Here is a 17,809-nt window from a genome sequence, read left to right as displayed (position 1 = left end):
CAGAACAAAAGATTGCAGGATGAAGTAGAAATGAATTGAGCCCATGTACTTAAATATAGCTTTTATTTTAAAATGCAGTTTGAAAAAGGAATCTTGGATCATACAAGCCGTGTTTTATGCCAAACAACACAAACTAAGTAAAACACAGAGGTGTTTCACTCTCAATTTGCCCTTTTAAGGTCAGAAAAAAGGAAATTGTCACACACACTGTCTCTTGTATATAGTATGGAGAATTGTTATGAAGTGATTATTTTATAAAGGTTATACATACTTCCAAACAATATTTTAAACGCTCCTTTTATCACTTCTAAAATGATGATACGCTCTCTGCATCTAGAGAATGATCTTACTATTAGCAGGGTACACAGCCTATGTAGTTTTTTTACTAATTTAACATCCCTTTGTGATAGTCTAATATTATAAGGCTTCATTCCTGTATTTCATTGCTATGGGCCTTATTGTTCAACATGCCAGTGTTGGGCAAAGGTGGTGGCTTGTGCTGGGCAATTACTCAGGGCTCAAATCATTAACAAATTCCTTTCAAGGCTGGAGTGCAGTCTGTTCATTTAAAGTTTATAAAATGGGCTGTAATGAGCATCCAGTAGGAAAACCCAATTGTCATGCAGATCACCAGAGGGACAGGGACTGTGGGCAGCGACTGACTGGGGAGATTCAGATGTGCTTCCAGAAACTGAGCCCAGAGCAGGAGGAAAGGAAATTCTTTGGTGGCCCTGTGAAGGCACCTTGTGGGGAGGTAAAAGATTCAATTTGCTGTTTGGACTGATCTCTTACAGCAAGAACTGTTAATACGGAAAGGGAACGTCCTGTTATATACTACATGAGTCCTTTGTTTTAGCAGCCATCGTTTCTTCCTTCCTCCAATTATGATTTTGCCTGAATGACCCTTAAATCAGAACATGTACCTCTTGGGAACAAGCTAGGAAAATATAGCCCCTTTTATTCTCCAAGGAGAGCAAAATCGTTTTGTTCTGTTTATTTCTCCTGAATTTGGCATTTTCTTATTCTGTTTCAAAGAACGAATTCATCACTATTGCTAACAAAATCTTTACTTGAACTACTATCCATTTACCCTTGATATTTTTCTATAGGATACATTGAAAATAAGCTGCACAAATGCAAGTTTCAGCCAGGCATTGAACACTATGTAATTTAACTTCTAATAAAGCTCGTTCTGTTCTCCAACAGACATCAATGAGTGTGAGACAGATGGAATATGCATGAACGGGCGCTGTGTGAACACTGATGGCTCTTTCAGATGTGAATGCTTCCCTGGCCTTGCAGTAGGACTGGATGGACGTGTCTGTGTTGGTAAGACAAACTTAATGGAGTCACAATCAACCAAGGTTAAGGCATCAATGCTAGACTGATGGACAGATCAAGTCTGAATGTAGAATTTAACATTTTTTCATGGAATGGTGGGTCGTAGTTATAGTGGATACTAACAGCTCTGGGATGCTTGCTGTAATAGCCCATTTTGCTCCGTTTTCATTTCGTTTTTATTTAAAGAGAAAAAAAGTGTGGGTCAAATCACAAGGTCAGGTAGACTATACAGACTAGAGGTAACTAGTGCTGTATCAGTTCTGAGTAGGTGAGAATTTGCCCTGTTTCTGTCAATGTAAAACTCTTCATTTGTCACTAAGCTCAGAGATTTAATTACTGTCACCTCTTTTTAACGTGGGATGTACCCAATTTTCTGCCTGTTTCTGTACAAGCTCAGTGTTTGATTATAAAATGCTAATGTGCCTGACAGCCATTTGTGGGCCAGTTCTTAAATAAAGAGAAAAATCACCCCTGGATCTGAAAACATAAACATATGAAGTCTTATGTACTGGAATAGCATTAATGACTTTTTCTTGGGTTTTTACAAGCAGAGAAAGAGCAAAGACTTTGTCCATTTTCCCCATAGCTTCTCACTAGTTCAAGGTTAAGAACTGATTGTTTGCCTAGTAGTTCACTAATGTATGTTAAGTCAGTAAATGCAGTAACACTTTGTATGCCTGAGTTCTTGGGAGCATGAGGAAGAAGAATTCCTGTCCCAAGTAGTGGGGGGTGGGGGTGGGGTATAGGTGGCTGAAAAGCAGAGGGAAATAGTGAAAGATCCGTTGTTTTGACAGCTATTTCATGGTGTTTATGACACCCGAGCTGCATTTAATACTTGTCATAATTGATGGCAGGATAGTTGGCTATGGCAGGATTAAGAGAGATTTCTTCCCTCAGATACACATATGCGGAGCACATGCTATGGTGGCTACAAGAGAGGCCAATGTGTGAGACCATTAACGGGTGCAGTTACAAAGTCAGAGTGCTGCTGTGCCAGCACGGACTATGCCTTTGGAGAGCCTTGCCAGCCCTGCCCAGCACAAAATTCAGGTATGCCATGTTCACTGGTAAATCTTCTAATTTACCATTTCTGTTGATAAACTGTTTTTGGAAAGGTAGAAGAAAGTTTTTTATTAACATTGCAACTTAAATCAGGAGATTAAATTGTTGTATAATGTGTTACATACTTTGAACAGTCTTCTGTTTTGTATGTTTTAAGGCTACGGGAGATATTTTTTTAAAGCAACAGTAAATTACAATGTCTGGGTCCGGATTTGTTATGCACATTAAAAACAAACAGGACATTTTTAGGCAACAAACTGTATTTTGGTAGATGTAGATAACAAAAAATATAATTTTTAACTCAAGTTAGTAATGGAAAAAACTTGATTAATTCATAGATTCAAATTCTTATGTACACCTGCCAATCAGATGTTTGCTGCATGACTCCTATATCCTTCAAGTGATCCGAAGCAGTTTATTCAGTACCTCACCTTTGGGTAGTCAGTGCACAAACAAATGTCCAGTTCAGTTTCTTGCGAATACTTGAGTCTGTCACTGAAATCCCCCCCAAGTGAAGTTGTCTGGGACATAACTTCTCTCTGGCAAGAAAGCACTCCTAACCATTCCAGTGGGCAGAAGTGTTTTAGGAAAACACTTCTTCCAACAAGACTCAGCTGACACAGTCCTTGCCTTGAAGCCAGTAAATTAAAGGACCTTGCTTTCATGGAGGTGACTGACTGCAGGGAGCTGGTTTGAAACCTCAATTGGTCAAGTGTTTCTTGTCACTCAGCAAATTTGTTGTTGCATATAAAGAAAGTGTGCCATTTGGTATGTAGTTCCAAGGCGTGTCATATTACCATGGTATTGGCTTTGTAGGCAAAAATAATTCTAGATTTATTTTTCAAATCTGTTTTTTACGATAGCTTTCTGAAAGCATTAGGGAGACAAAACCAGTTGGAACAAATTAGGCTGGTAGGGCTGATGTGAGCTCTTCAGCAGGAACTTGCTGATGACCATTTTATAACTTGGTGTGTTGTTTAGAATAGCAAAACACCAAGGACGTGTTAGCAAAATAGAAAAGAGCTTTTCCAGCAGCCTCTGGTGATGCTGGTGGGCCTTTCTTATTGTACAGTAGAGTAGAAATCTTCCACAAATACTGGACTCTGTATCATTGACTTCAGTGTTATGTTTGATTTACTTTATTGGAACATTTACATATGTGTAAGCTATTTTTCCTGTGTTGTTTTCCTCACCTCTTCAATTGTCAAAAAAAGGCTGTCTCATGTAGGGTGAAGTGTAGCATTTCTTTGGGCTTTCAGTGGGGGAGGGAAGGAGAAGATTTCTTAGAGAAGCATTTTACCAGAGAGACTGAAAAATATTCCTGAAAGGAAGACCTCTGTGCTCCTCAGAAGCAATTTGCAGAAGTTCCTGCCATTCTAGACTAAATTTTGTTGATGCACATTCAGAGCAGGTCTGCTTTCACATGCAGTGACAGTGATTATTTGATTCAGGCCAGGGTACATATTAATTTGCTGGTTATGTTAATAGTGGGAGATGTGTTGCATGGGATTTTCTCAAAGAGAACACAGCTAATTCCATAAATATTTTTAATATTTATTAATTTTAGCAGTGTAAGTATTTTGGATGTTGTTATAGTGAAAATATATTGAAAAATGTTGACCTGTATGGCAATAATTAATGCTGAGCTGGCTCTCAGTTTGTGCTATTAATTGTCCTGAACTCAGAAGAAGAACTTGAACCCAGCAGTGAGACATTTGAGAAGCTTTGACACATATTTTAATTTTATTTTTTATAAGGATAAGATATCCTTGGTCTACTGTGAACTCATGAAGACACTTCTGCTAAATGGAGTTAAATACGGGGAAGATTTGTAGGAAAAAATGTTGTGTTTCCTGGTCTCTTTGAACATGCACCTTGAGCAAGGACTTGGACATACAAGTTCTGGAGAATCTTGCTGTGATTATGTTATGGTTCGTTTGTGTAGGAGGACCAGCATGAAGTTTATGTCTATTCTTAAATGCCACAGTTTGTCATGTGAAGTTTTTACTCATCCATCTTCATAAGCAGATTCAGACCCTGAATCTGCTAAAATGCTTCACGGGTTCAGAATACTGTGAGGTTATTAACATTTTCAGAAGAATTGGAAGGCATGTTAATAATCTTTCTAATAATTGCCATAGTGTAAATGGTGATGCTGAAAGCAATGAGCTAAGAAAGAATATTCCAATAAGTATTTTAATATTTTTTCCAGCTGAATATCAGGCTCTGTGCAGCAGTGGAACTGGCATGACTGCAGGAGGGAATGGTAAGATCACCTAATGTAATTCAAACTATAGCACTTTGGTCTGAAAGTGTTACCTTGATATCCTTAATTTGTTAGCCATGCTGGTGGGGATGGTGACAGAAGAGGATGGGAGAAAGGCTTAGGGTGAAATGAATGGAGCATGAAGTTTCAGGATCATGACATTTCACCTGTGGGGCCTCTGTTTTACATCTTGGAGTGTATGTAAGTGCCATTATAAAATAATGACAAATTTATGGGAAATGTCGTCACCTACATGACTTTTTATGTAAATTATATTTGCATATTTCAGGTGAAATCATTCTGAAGAATAAACATATTGAACATTGAGCTTACTCATGTTTTCATCTGTCGAAATAGGCCAGAGTTTGTTTAACTACAAAGAAGAGGGAAATGATTACAATAAAAGCTTTGTAGTCATAGAACTGGGAAACTTCAAACTCTTAAGTCAGCCAGTGCTTACTAGTAGATTTGCTGGCAGTAGATAGGGAAAAGCACTCAGAAAGAAGGAATATTAATGCTTTGGCAAGTGATGCCATCTGGAAATGCTGTGAATCAGGAGATATGGGGAGTATTAATACGTGGGCTTTTCTAAATCTAATCTGTTACCCCAGTTTAATATTCCAGTTCTTACCTACAGTTGAAAGTTTCCTAAGTGACCGTGGGCTAGAGATAAATGAATGTTAAAGAGATGCTTTTTTCTCTTGGATGTGAATATTTAGGTGTGAATTTCCTGGTCAGAACTATAATTATAAATATGGAGCTGCCAATGTTAATGATATTGAAACTGTCTTTTCCTAGTTTGGAGAATTAACCCCTAGAAGCCCTCAACAGCTGGCTCTGATGTTTGGGTTTCTTTACCTTTATGTAGATATTAATGAGTGCTTATTGGATCCCGATCTCTGTCCAAATGGAAGGTGTGAGAATCTGCATGGAACATACAAATGTTATTGTGACCCTGGATATGAAGTAGACTCAACTGGGAAAAACTGCATTGGTATGAAATGTCTTATCCCTAAAGTGTTTATAAAGAATCATCATATCCTTTTTCAAACTCTGTTGGCTAAACTATCCAAATCTATACTTCTAGACTTTTCATAAAAGCAGAGGCTGCAGCCTTCTCTTGAACATGACTGGTCTGACCAGTGTACAGTATTCTGATGAAGTCTGACCAGTGCCTTGTGTAGTCGTGCCGGAAATTCTCCATTGCCCCATGGAATATCCTGCCTAAACTGATTCTAGAGTGGATTAGTCTTTTCTCAAATATGTGTTGTACTGTGGGATCAAAGTCAACCTCTAATTGGGAGTTACATCCAGAGTTTTCTCACTAGCCTTCAGCTGATGAGTTCTGGTTTCTAGCATGTTATTGTTACTGGTCCCTAACTGCAAAGTTTTGAATGTTGGTGATTATATTTCATCTTACTTTTCTTGTTCATGTTGTCGAGATTAATTTAGCCTTGCCTGATTCTCTGTATTGGTAATAGCTTCCAGCTTAGTGTTGTCCACAGTTTTTGATTCCATTCATTTTTTACTTCTGCATTACAATGAATATTTTATAGGACCAGTCCCAAGACTGCTCCTTGAAAGCATTTCTAATATCCTCACTTCATCATGATAATTCTCTTTTTTAATATATCCTACTGTAACCTCTTCTTCATCCAGCTCTGGAACCACCTTAAAATTCTTAAATTCCTTTCTATTATCTCCTGCTTACGTAGTAATTTTATTTGGGTTCTGTATTCTCTACTTAAACCTAAATAGCTTAAGTCATCTGTGTTATCCCAGCCTAAACTATCCATTATCTTTATTAAAAAAAAAAAAGTTGATCTTTCTTAGATACAAATCACACTGTAATTCATCCCATTTTCCCATTTGCTTCTTTGGCTTTAATCATCCCTGTCCCATTCCAGTGTTTGCTTGTAGCTGATGGCATCTCTTCTCCCAGTCCATCTGTGAGTTTCCAGACGCTTCCCAGCCCACCCTGTTGCAGGCCACATCCATGCTCCATCACAGCTGTTTCCCATTCTCCCATAATGTTCCACCTGGCCCTCTCTCAATTTTTCTGAACTCCGGTGAAGCTTCCCACATGGTCTGTTTTATTCTGCAAGTCTCCCTTCTTTTCCTAGCACTTTTGCTGTTCCCAGCTGCTGCGCTGACCCTCTGAGTCTTCCCAACTTCTCTCAACACTTTCTGAGGCCTCTCTGACTTAGCCAATTGTTCCCGTCTGCTCTCTGGGTCTCTCCTGGTCTTCACCTGCTATTCATGGCCCATTGCCACCTTCTTGCAACTTCTCTCTAATGACCACAGTTCTTCCAAAGATTTCCTCAGGGTTCTTGAAATTTAGCACTAGCAATCCTATTTAAATTTTTCATCTCTGAAGCAAGTGTAGACTTACATTAGCCTTGTTAACCATAACATCTAAGCCAGTTCAGAGCCAGCCTGGAAAAAATGATGACTTAAAGACCAGGATGATCAGCAAACCTTTTCAAACCAATCCTCTCCTTGTTTCTTTCATGGCTGTGGGGGCTGCTGTGCAGGGACTGAGAGACTTCATAGACCTAGTCCACAATAAAGGCAGGATGAAAGTGTGATCCCCAGCTTTATTTTGAACTGTGGTGTGGCTCTCACATACATATGAATATGTGAGGAAAGGAAATACAAACTCTTGTGCAAACCTGTTGTCTACAAAAAGAATCCAGTGTTCATATTCCACACATACCACATCCCCCTGCCCTATTTGTCTCTTCTGAAATGTGGCTCTTGGGAGGGAAATTCAGTCTTGACTTCTATTCCAGAAATGTTTCATTTCTTAAAAAGTTCTTTATTTTCATTGTAGATATTGATGAATGTGCACTGAACATGCTGCTTTGTGACAATGGGCAATGCAGAAATACCCCTGGAAGTTTCACCTGCACCTGTCCAAAAGGATTTGTATACACTCCAGATCTAAAGACATGTGAAGGTAATTGGTAACACACCATTTAATCCTAGTTTTATTCATTTGGGTTGTTCTCAGATTGTGCCAGAAATACTTTGAACCTTGATGGGGATAGAATGTGTAAAACTAAAAAAATCACCATAAATAAATTCTATGGGGAAATAGGAGAATGAGAAGAGACAAGGCCAAAATGAAGCCATTAGATAACCTCATGGAATAGCCTGTATTTACTCTCCCTATATACTACTATCAGTGAGCCCGCACTGTGCCAAGGGTGAGAAAAACCCAAGCTTTACAAATCTGTTTTTTGAGGAACAGAGCCAAAGGGCTCCTAGTTTGAACCCTTTTTGAGCCATAGACAGTTCTAATGTGTTAGTGTGTCTTTGGGACACGTGCACGTTAGTCTGTTGTGAAGAGTTTCATAACAGAAAAGGGGAATATCAGGAAGATTGGTTATGAGGAAAGCTTCATCCCCTTTTTCCTAAATTGAAAAGAGCCATATGTATTTTTGTTAATGTTTTCTGGCACTAGCAGCAGTGTGTTTCTTTTCTAGATATTGATGAATGTGAATCTAACCCCTGTGTTAATGGAGTGTGCAAAAACACACCAGGCTCTTTCGTTTGTGAATGTTCTCCCGAAAGTACTTTGGATCCAACCAGAACCATCTGCATAGGTATTTATTCTTCTGAAGATTTTATGTTTGCTGGTTAAAAATGTCCAGTTCCATGTGAACATTGTACACCACCAGCTTTAGAAAATACTTTAAAATAACTTGTGTAGATAAATATAGTGGAAAACGTAACAGAAACAATGTTAAGAAAGTGCTTGTTTTCACCATTCCCCTGGGTGCATGAAGTGCACTTGGGAGCTTAGTGTGCTTCCATGCCAGATTTGAAAGAGGTGAAAATTTTTTCTGAGCAACGCAGAAGGGTTAAGACTAGTACTTCAGGTCTGTGCTCACCTCCTTAATTTCTCCTATAAAAAGGTGAGCATGTTCTAATTAGGATCTGCTCTCTGGAAGGAATTTTCTATTTGAGATGGAGCATGAACAAGTTATGCACAGTCGAGACCAGCTCAAGAGCATCCACAGACAATGCTGTGATTCAGATACTCTGTGGGCTCATCATTTCCTTTCTTGCCTGTTCTGTTGGGACAGTAATTTATAGCTCTTGTCTAGTCAGTGAGGAAAGCTGTAGGACTACAGCTGTCTGATCCTTAGCTATCTTCTGCCACTCCCTGTATGGGAAAATACCCAGACTGGGGGATCTAGCAAAACAATGGAAGATGTAGCAAGGGTTCATGTCTACTCTGTTCTTCTGCATGTGCCCCTAATCTGAGTCATAATAAATACAGGGACTCACATCTTGAGTGTTATTGATATGCTGCCTGTTAAAGACAATAAGCATAAACTAGGATATGCAAGAGCTCTGTGCTGGGATGATTTTAGGCTATAGTCCATCATAGAGAAGGTTAAATTAAGAGATTTTAAAATAAATTTAGTTCTGATGTAGTAAATTATAGTGAAAGGATGATTCTTTTTCATGGTTAAATTCACATGTGTTTGTAAATACAGTAATGCATAATGCTAGAGAATCTGCATGACAATACATCGGTTTTTTTCCAAACAGAAACTGTCAAGGGTACCTGTTGGCAGAACATAGTGAATGGAAGGTGTGAAATAAATATCAATGGAGCAACTCTGAAGTCCCAGTGCTGTTCCTCACTAGGTGCTGCTTGGGGAAGCCCGTGTACACCATGTGAACGAGGTAATGCTCTTCATTTTCCTCAGGAGCCTGGGGCTTTTCCTCCTCTGAGGTTGGTCCAGATTATTGTCAGAGAAGTTGGGCACAGGGTAGACAAATAACTTCAGTTGTTCTGTTATCAAGCCATCACTCCTTATTCAGTCCCAAAAAAGAGAAGTCTTAGTATTTGAGAGGTAGCATGCAGCTATAGAAGATTCTAAATGGATTTTACAGTAAATACTTTACAAGTTTAAGCACTGAAGGGAAGGGACCACACCTACAGTCTGTAACTTGCAGCCTTACTTTAGCACAGTTTGTCATAATTAGTGATCTGGAGTTCCTAATGATGTAGCAATAAATGCATGTTCCCCAGAGATCCCAAGGAAATGTTCACAACAAATGGATCTTTGGTGTGGTAATGGAGGGAGGAGAGGGAGTAGCCCTTTTTATTGTACTCTGTAGATTAACTGATGACCTGGAGACTCATAGAGTTGATCAAGAAATGGGTTGAGGTCGCTGCATATTCATTTGATAATTTTACTGGACTGTGGGATGAGCTGGGAACCCAGGGATGAGCTGATGAATGCAGAAATGTGTGTGGGTTGTTATTTCTATATCTTGAAAGCTGCTAGTTTGCTCAAATCTTTGGTTAATTTCATTCTGTATATCTTAACAGGATTCATCCTCATTCATCCATGGCAAATAGGGTTGTAATGTGCTGTGATCAAGTGAAATGAATTAATTGGTTTGAATGAAGCAGCAATCATAACCACTTTTGGTTTAGCTAGCTGAGACACATGGGAAGCAAAAGAGGATAAAGGCTGACACTCTATATAGTTTATGTAGTTGCCCCATCTTCTCTCTTTATTATTTCAGAAACTACTGGGATACTGTCTAAGCACTCAGACTTCTCATAGCAATAAACTAGATAATGTTTCACATGATCAGTTTTGCACAATAAATTAATGTTGAGTTTTGGACTCTAGTGTTCTGAAACTTCATTTTTGTTTGTTTTACAGACCCAATATGTCAAAAGGGATATTCAAGAATAAGAGGAACATTGTGTGAAGGTATTTATTGTTGCCTTAATATAAATCAGAGCTTGAATGAAAAAATGCCAGTGTTTTGATTTAAGTGGTTAATTTAGCATAGAAGAACACTGTGCCAAGTTCTTACCTCGTGTTGTTCCATTGACTTCATTAGAGTTATGTCAGGGATGAATTTGGTTTCAGTTTGTTTAACATTCCTGCCTACTCACAGTTTATCTCAAAGTACACACTTGCAAATATAATGTCTACCAGTATAAGGAGGTGTTTTTTTCTCTTCAAATACTGTTAACTGAGTAACCTGTTTTTACAAAGTATGTGTCTTATGTATACTACAAAACATGGCATAATACAGTGGTATGATAAGCCATCACTATGCTTTAGAAAAAGAATGTTCAAAGACTGTAGTTCACATTAGTTTTTTTTTTTTCCCCTAACCTTGACTTTCTCCCATACAACATTATATGAAAACTTATACATTCCAAAACATATTTTCACTGTCCTATTAAAAGAAAAAAAAAAAAAGCATCAGGACACAGTTATACTTTGGTTAAAGAAAAGGTTAAAGATATTTTAGATGTGTAGTTTTTTGCTTGGTATGAGATGACTCTATACTATTCTGTGAGAATTGAAGGTCCCACCCTATTTCATCTCTGTTTGAATTGATTTGAACCCCTGGAAAAGTACTGCATATTTACATAATATGCCGAAGCTCAGAGTCTCAAACTGCTGTGGGTCATCCTGACTGACAACATCTGACATGACACTGCAGTTAAAATATTTTTTAAAAATTACTCCCATATGTAGCTTCCATAAAGAAACATTGTTTTTTTCCCTTAAAAAAAAAAAAGAAAAGAGGAACACCCTCACACATACTCTTTGCTTTCCAAATGATGACTGAATATCTTGGCATGTCTGTGCTGCAGACCCACTGTACATAACTTATCTGACCTCAGCAACACTTCGTGGAGTGTGTAAGTGAAAGGAAAGAAGAAAAAAGTGGGCCCACCTATCTCTCTTCACAAGGAAAGTCTTAGAACATTTTCAAAACTGCTGGGATGGAAAGTTTATCCTTCCAAGATACAGACATAACTGTTTTCAACATTTCTTTTACCAGCACATCGGATTACATCTCTTACGTGCTTTAATCTTTCTTATTTCAATGGGACATGGATAGCCCCAGGTTTTTCAGAGTAGTTTCCCTTCCTTGTAACATTATGAAGCCTTACTTGGTTTTCAACCAATGTAAGCATTTTTCAAGACAGGGAAAGGTCTCTAGGAAATTTACTGGCAAGTTAGAGACAGGAGTAAGTTTAGTTCCCAAAAGGTGATAGTCAGTTCTCCCATACGCAGCCCATGTAAAATGAGTAATAGATCTTGTGCAAGGAAATAAGCAAACTGAATTGGCAGCATTCCTCTCATTTACGGGTGAGCCCTGGAGTTGTCAGCTGCAATATTGCTCACAGGCCGTGAAGAGTGTTTCAGTGGTTTCTAATAATCCACTGGCTTTACTTCATACCTTCCAGTCAATTTACAGTATCTGTTCAAGGGCAGAGGCCACTGATTTGCCCCCCAGCGTTTATCTTCCATCGTGCTCCGTGAGGTTTAAGAGATGCAGAGCCTCTTTGCACCAGGAGTTTTGTCTGGAGGCCTAACCAGCCCAACCTTCCCCCTTCTTGGTTACTCTATACATGAGTATTCATCTACAGTTTGCCAGTCATTCTTTTTCCATTTCTTGTTCTTATCCTCTCCTGTCATAAAAATTGTCACTCTTCATCTTGGAGCCATGTTTATGCTGGAGCCTTCTTCCCAAGGCAGTTGCCACAAAGGACTTGGGTGGGAGGACCTCACACTTAGATTACTAAACATTTATTGGAGCTCAAGCCAAGCTAATGCATATAATCAAAATATCCTTACCCAAAAGTGCTAAATTTGCCTCTTAAGTATCGAAATACAGTTTTTACTTAACGAAGTTAAACTCTGTGTGTAGTTGTAAGGAGGTTATTTTAATATATATACAGTTGCTAGTTGCTGACAAGGCCATAGGGCCAGATTTCAAATGGTGTTGTAGTTTTCAGACATGCAGATAGAAAAAAATTCTCAAAAATCTTTTAAAAATACTGACTCTAGTTGGAATAATGCATGTCATTTTGTACTTATCTTGGTCTTTCTTTGCCCATTTGCTTCAAATATCTGGCCCACAGTGAGTATGAAAATGGATATAGTTTTTAAACACCCCTCCCTTTCCTGTTGCTTTTGAGTTTGATTTCAGTATATGTAGAAATGGCAAATAGCAACATGTATGATTTCTGATCATCAGCAGTTTTCTGTAATTAATTGCTTCTGGCTGACTTGCTTAGGGAACTGTAAATGTTTTGAATTTTTTCAGGCCATGTAAACTGCTGCGGTTTTTTATTTTATCCTAAAAACATTAGAATATTATTATTTTCTATATTTTTGCTAATTTGTTCATGTTTAGCATGCTAGCGATTACTCTTACTCACTTCTTTTTTTGTTTTAATAGATGTTAATGAATGTGAGGTGTTTCCTGGGGTCTGTACAAATGGGCAGTGTGTCAATACCTTGGGATCATTTGTTTGCCAGTGCCCCAGTGGAATGACTTTAGATGCTTCTGGACGAACTTGTCTTGGTAGGTATTAATTCCGTGTACAGGTCTGCTAGGGAAGAGCAGATCTATGCAGTGACCAGTGGTTGCACTGCATGTTTTCTAACAAGTAAGGAGAAGTATTTTTGCCCATTTTTCAAATGGAATTAGTCAGGGACATGAACTTAGTTCAGTTGGAATAGGAGCAGATTCCAGTAGTAGTAGCTAAAGCCCGTTACCATCTGCTAGCTGGTGAGTAGCATTGATTCCAGATTGTTCATCTGACAAATCCCTGCAGATCATGTGTGCTCTTAGCACTCTTCATCTGCAGCCCTGCTGAAACCACCTTCCACAAAGGCTGAACAGTGGAGGACACACCATTGTGGCCCTGGACTTGGCCACGCCATGCACCTTGATGGAGGGTGCAACAAAATATCCAAGTTTTATATGCTGCCCACCCACAGCACCTTTGTCCATTTATGACAATAAATGCCCAAGATTTGTCTCTGAACAAGGCATAGCTTGTAGTAACTAAAAGGCCTTATGTAAGTATGGCAAGCTGGAATGTTTAAAATCCTTTTCTGATCCAAAATTTACTTCAGGTGTTGAGCACCATTTTTCAGAGTGGTGCTTTAGACTTACTTCAACTGTTAATGTCTGAGTTTAGCATTAATATTTTGCTGTTAGGAATTATGCAGTGAGCTTGGGATGGTCCTCCGAGTCCACAAAACACGGAGCAAACTGTCCTGTGAAGGGATTTGGGAAAAAAAATCCACTGCAGTGAACTAAATTTTCTCTTTCTTTCTCCACATGTTGAATTGCCCAACAGACATTCGCTTGGAGAGTTGCTACCTGCAGCACGAGGACGAGCAGTGCACCGCCCAGATCCCGGGCCGGCACCGCATGGACGCCTGCTGCTGCTCCGTGGGGGCAGCCTGGGGCTACGAGTGTGAGGAGTGTCCTCTCAGGGGAACTCCTGAGTTTGAAGCTCTTTGCCCAAGGGGACCTGGGTTCTCTACGAAGATAGAGATAAGTGGGAAGCCCTTCTCTAAAGGTATGTGATCCATTTGTGGTTAATTGCCAGCAAATCCTGAAGGCTTTTACTCTTCCATCAGACAACTCCTATGGGTTTGAAAATTTCAGTGATAGGCACTTCACTCACCCTAAGGCACATTTGAAAATCCAATTAGATTTCATGGCAACTAAAGCCCAAATAAAATACAAGAGAATTTAGTTCATGTTACAGACCATTAAATACCATATAATTCTGCAGCCTCGAAACAAAGGATTTGTGTCTCTCACTAGAGAGGTTAAATTGTGCCTGACTTTGCCTCCTGGCATCTCACAGTACAAGAACTGGAACAAACTGGGCAGTCAGCTTTGGATGCATTGAAAGAGCAGTCCTTACTTGTGAAGGGTGCAACAAATGTAATTCTGCTGTGGAACAACCAAGAAATGGTGAATAATTTTGGGAATTTCTTGTGAAGCTACTTGGAGAAGCAGAGGAAATAGCTTCCAGGATGATGGCTCAAATCAGAGAATTTTATTTACTGTAAACCAAGTCATGTTATGACTCTTGTTGGTAAACTTCCAGCATTAAGTGGGAATCACACAGTGACGCCCTAGCACCATGTGTTGAAAGCTGTCTTTCCAGGGTTACCGGTGGGGTTAAGCTGGACAATGTCAAAAGCTACCCAAAAACTAAACATTATGAAGTCTGAAATGAGGGGAAAACAGATATGAATGACTGTTGCTGTTGTTAGTTTCAGCCTTGGTTTTATAAACAGTTACTAAGCCATTATTATCCATAAAAAAAGTGGCATGTGCTTTTATTTATGCTCATTATGTTTTCTGTGACTCATGGAAGTCACATTTTTCTCAGAAATCAGAAGACAGAGTGATTCTTTTCGAAGCTGTCTTTGCCTTGATCCTCTGTCCACTGAAATCTTACTGAGCTGCAAATCACATCCTGCAGGACAAAGGGGAGACTAATACTAACTTTGTGAAAGAAAGTGTTCTTGGCAATTCCAGCACAGAGTGCCTACACTGTTAGGTAGGGGGAAGTCAGTATCAGTTTATGTAGTGTGGACTAATTTTCCCAAAAGGAGGGCTCACTGTCATGAAAAAAGATGAGCTCTGATGTCAGGATTGCTCTTTTGTGCACTGTTTTTGTATGAAATGATAACATCATATGTCCATACGATCTCATTTTCAGACATCAATGAATGCAAAATGTTCCCCAGCCTTTGTACCCATGGAAAATGCAGAAATACCATTGGCAGTTTTAAGTGTAGATGTGACAGTGGATTTGCCCTTGATTCTGAAGAGAGGAACTGCACAGGTAAACTTCCTGGATGTCTCTCTCATGGTTTTGAATTGAAAAGGACAAACTGAACTCCCTTGAAAATCCTGTGAATGTGTTTTGTGTTACAGATATTGATGAATGCCGCATCTCTCCTGACCTTTGTGGCCAAGGCATCTGTGTCAACACTCCTGGAGACTTTGAGTGTGAATGTTTTGAAGGCTATGAAAGTGGATTTATGATGATGAAAAACTGCATGGGTATGTTTTTTATAGACCTTAGATGTGCCATAGTATGCTATGTGCTAGTATGCTAGGCATGATTTATTTGGGGGGTTTTTGAAGGTTTGATTGTGCCTGAGTTTAGGCCTCTCTCATTTTGAGAGCCTTATTAAAGCTGAATTTAAACGTGAATTTGCTGCTTCCGCAGGTTGCCAAAGCATATATAAGCAAGGGACAGGATTTTGGGATGTTAAGTTTATCCCCACAATCCCCTTTTTGCTAAGTGGGACACCACCCTGAACCTTGAACTTAAGGTAAATTAAGATTTAGAAGAAGCCTTCTTGAATTAATTTTCTTTTTCTAACTGCACTGTGGTGCAAGGGATGGCTGGCTCTAGGACAGGCTGCAGGGTTGATTGACCAAGGCAGATGGTGCTGTGATGGGCTGTGGTGAGGGATGTGCTGGCCCTGCCATGATGTGCCTCCCCTTCTCCCCACAGACATCGACGAGTGTCAGCGCAACCCCCTTCTCTGCCGAGGTGGCACCTGCATCAACACAGAGGGAAGTTTTCGGTGTGATTGTCCTCCAGGCCACCAGATATCACCAAATATCTCTGCATGTGTAGGTGAGATATGCAGGCAAAATCAAGATTGTGCACAGCATTTTGTACCACTCTTGTGTTGTGCATTTACAGCGTTTGCTGTAGTATCATTTTGGTCTGAAATGTGTTCCTCTTTTTCCTCTGCAACAGACATTAATGAATGTGAGCTGAGCACCAACCTGTGCCGAAATGGCCGTTGTGTCAACCTGATTGGAAAGTATCAGTGTGCTTGCAACCCTGGCTATCAGTCCACACAAGACAAGCTATACTGTGTCGGTAAGGACAAAATCTGCACTGGAGCTCTAGCAAACAGGGAAGATAAAACACATGTAATTGTTTCAGTCTGGTAGTTATATAGTCATTTTTAACCATGATTCAAAAAATCTATTACAGTTTGTCAAAACAGTATGCAAAACCTCCAAAACGTGCACATCCATTTTTGAGAGAAATGAGTGAAGTTATAGTACTGCACTTAGCTGAGTAACAGATTATTTTCTCTAGTAAATCAATCATGATGCATAAAATCATGTACTATTTTAAATGCCCCAAGACTTCAGACTTTGATGATTAAGAGGGAGTAACTTGTTAGATTAGTTACATATTTAATTAAAAATCATCATTCCTGCTGGACCATGAAATAGAATCATGTGGTTCAATTGCATACATTCCTTCTACTGTGCCATGGAAATACATGAAAAATCCAGTGGCTTTAATTCTGCCAAGTAGTTTTTTACCTTGATCCTTAAAAAAACTTTGTTGTCCTAATGATACTGTGGTAACTCAACAGTGCTATTTCTATATGTGGAAGGAGAAGCACAGAAGTATTTGTATATGCAGTCAGGTACCATCTCTTTCCATCCCTGGTTTGCCTGACGTCCATCCCAGTGCCTACCTTTGCAAACACTTGAATGTTAGTGTGCAGATGCCAAGTGTAGGTTCTGGATTGATGCTGTACTGGAAAGCTGACTCAAAGTATGTCCTTGAAATGTGCTTTAAAGTAAAAGGTATTGTCGGTTTTAACTGTAATTTTCTCCTTTTTAGATATTGATGAGTGCAGTATAATGAATGGTGGCTGTGAGAACTTCTGCACAAACTCAGAGGGCAGCTATGAATGTAGCTGTAAACAAGGCTTTGCACTCATGCCAGACCACAGGACATGCACTGGTAAGGGAGAGTTCGGGAACTTTTCTGCTTGAAGGGTTTATTTCAATAGTTTAAAAATGGACCTTTTTAAGATTAAAGCTATTGTAACAAATACACTGTTACAAAAAGAAAATAAATGGAAAATGAAGTTCTTTTTCTGAAGTAAGTATCTCCAAATTGGGCAACTGCAGAAAGAAGTGCTTTGAAGGGAATTGATTCTTCGTAATTTCAGAAAGTGTACAAGCTGATTCTGATTTTAATAACAAAAAACCTGTAATTTTTTCAGTACAAGTTGAATTTTCCCCCTTAAGGTATTATATTAGATCCAAATCCAAAACACGTTGAACACCATTAAAAAAATTACCATGAACAGAAGCCAAAATGCTGTGCATGTGTATTGTATGGTTATGTTGGAGAGGATAGACAGAGGTGCTAGAAAAGAAGCTGATTGCTCTGTTCTGTGGTTGTGTGGTATCTGCTCTTAAGCAAGCAAGAAAATTCCTATTTTTAATTCTTTGTTTAGTCAAATGCAAGTATGCTGCATT

At 39.1% G+C, this 17,809-nt stretch overlaps 1 protein-coding gene across 2 annotated transcripts in view; it reads left to right on the top strand.

Moving 5' to 3' along the window:
* Positions 1–17,809, top strand: part of FBN1 (fibrillin 1) — a 145,159-nt gene that overhangs the window by 78,287 nt on the left and 49,063 nt on the right. For both annotated transcript variants that reach the window (XM_042039062.1, XM_042039063.1), the window contains 15 exons: positions 1,207–1,329; positions 2,239–2,391; positions 4,616–4,669; positions 5,538–5,663; positions 7,503–7,628; positions 8,158–8,277; positions 9,233–9,370; positions 10,366–10,416; positions 12,917–13,042; positions 13,827–14,051; positions 15,213–15,338; positions 15,431–15,559; positions 16,020–16,145; positions 16,272–16,397; positions 17,163–17,285. In XM_042039062.1, the coding sequence (XP_041894996.1) occupies positions 1,207–1,329; positions 2,239–2,391; positions 4,616–4,669; positions 5,538–5,663; positions 7,503–7,628; positions 8,158–8,277; positions 9,233–9,370; positions 10,366–10,416; positions 12,917–13,042; positions 13,827–14,051; positions 15,213–15,338; positions 15,431–15,559; positions 16,020–16,145; positions 16,272–16,397; positions 17,163–17,285 (1,872 nt within the window). The remainder of the gene's footprint in view (positions 1–1,206; positions 1,330–2,238; positions 2,392–4,615; positions 4,670–5,537; positions 5,664–7,502; positions 7,629–8,157; positions 8,278–9,232; positions 9,371–10,365; positions 10,417–12,916; positions 13,043–13,826; positions 14,052–15,212; positions 15,339–15,430; positions 15,560–16,019; positions 16,146–16,271; positions 16,398–17,162; positions 17,286–17,809) is intronic.

The sequence above is a fragment of the Corvus kubaryi genome, unplaced genomic scaffold (genome assembly GCF_017639235.1).
Source record: "Corvus kubaryi isolate FWS band 111438036 unplaced genomic scaffold, C.kubaryi_AGA036_p1.0 37394, whole genome shotgun sequence".
Classification (NCBI taxonomy): Eukaryota; Metazoa; Chordata; class Aves; order Passeriformes; family Corvidae; genus Corvus; species Corvus kubaryi.
This window is presented reverse-complemented; position numbering and strand designations above follow the sequence as displayed.